This window comes from Cynara cardunculus, unplaced genomic scaffold, assembly GCF_001531365.2.
Source record: "Cynara cardunculus var. scolymus isolate 2C unplaced genomic scaffold, CcrdV1 Un_Scaffold_1457, whole genome shotgun sequence".
Classification (NCBI taxonomy): domain Eukaryota; kingdom Viridiplantae; phylum Streptophyta; class Magnoliopsida; order Asterales; family Asteraceae; genus Cynara; species Cynara cardunculus.
In genome coordinates, this window is record NW_020200770.1 from 79862 (window position 1) to 81293 (window position 1432).

Here is a 1432-nt window from a genome sequence, read left to right on the forward strand (position 1 = left end):
ATACTCAAATCTCATTAAACTATCTCGTTACAGTCGAAAGATCGTGTGAGAAATAGAGTTAACGTGAGTAACGTAATAAGAGATTTGGACCGTTGATCACCGTTAATCTTAAAATTATCCATGAATCGTGTTTGATACGGGGTTTGATCAGGTGCATCTCGATCCATCTCATCTTACGTATATCTAACAGTCTAGATCCCTTCTTACACTTTTTACTGTAACTTTTTTTCCACCGAAACCCAACTGTTTCGTTACATTTGGTTGTTACTTTAATTATATGTATTTGTGTATATAATATATAATATATATATATATATATATATATATAATATAATATATATATCGATTAAACACGATTTAAAATAAATCAGAAATTAGTAGAATGAATATTTACTAAATTGGTGGCTAGATGCATAGGAGCTGCAGAACATTAATCCACAAGACATCCATTAATAAAGTTACAGTCGGTTCGCCGCATAAAGTGATCTCACCACTCATTCTATAAAAACCACCTCATGCAAACCCACTCTTCAATTCACTTCTCTATCATATACATTAATTTCTTTAATGGCACTACAGTCGACTTCTTTAATGGCACCAGCCTCGCCGGTGGTCTCAGTATCACCGTGGCACTCACCGGTGCCATACCTCTTCGGAAGCCTTGCTGCCATGATGGCTCTCATTGCTCTTGCTCTCTTCATCCTCGCCTGCTCCTACCGGAAACTCTCTCGGAACTTAACAAACAACAACGATGCCGGCGCCGGAGACGCTAAACCAGCTGACAATAATAATAATAACAAGACGCCACCTGTTTTAGAAGAAAAGTATCTCGTGATCATGGCTGGACAACAAAAACCGACGTTTTTAGCCAGACCCACTTTTTGCAGTAGTTGCCGGTGCAGTTCACCGACGACATTGGAGATGGCGAAAGAAGGGAGCAGTGAGCAAGTACAAGTAAGCATCGTGGTGTCTTAAGATTACTTATTTTGTAGGGGTGATGATGATGCCAGTGAGATTTCGAGCGGTGGTGGATCGTAGTAGATGTGACGAGGGGGCTCTGTGTTGTGTAGGGAACTGTTTTATGCTCGCCGTTTAATTTGATCGCCGGCAACGTACATATAATGATATAACTTTGAGTAAACTTCATTTTTGGTCCCTGTGCTTTTAATGTTTACTTGATTTTGGTCTGTGGAATTAGTTTATTACAAATTCGTCCCTGAAACAAACAGCATAGCAGTAAAAAAATCCGTTAAATAAGAAACAATTTGATCTATTTTTGTTTTCTTTTAAGAAAATAAAAACTAATATAATTAATGCACCACCACCCCTAGTGCCAACAACTTTTTGGTAAATCTCACAAGTTTTTGAGGTCTCTTCAAGACATTTTAGCAAATCTCGCTATAGGGGGAACGAGTCGATTGGGGTTTTAGCA

At 38.3% G+C, this 1432-nt stretch overlaps 1 protein-coding gene across 1 annotated transcript; it reads left to right on the plus strand.

Moving 5' to 3' along the window:
- The first annotated feature begins 543 nt into the window (after nt 1-543).
- LOC112502456 (protein GLUTAMINE DUMPER 2-like) lies at nt 544-1158 on the plus strand. Its single transcript, XM_025106365.1, has one exon. The coding sequence runs from the start codon at nt 568-570 to the stop codon at nt 973-975; it is 408 nt and encodes a 135-aa protein (XP_024962133.1). The 5' UTR covers nt 544-567; the 3' UTR covers nt 976-1158.
- The last annotated feature ends 274 nt before the right edge of the window (nt 1159-1432 follow it).

Bases quoted from the DNA above. Each gene is read 5' to 3' on its own strand.
- LOC112502456 (XM_025106365.1), top strand. From the start codon at position 568: ATGGCACTACAGTCGACTTCTTTAATGGCACCAGCCTCGCCGGTGGTC.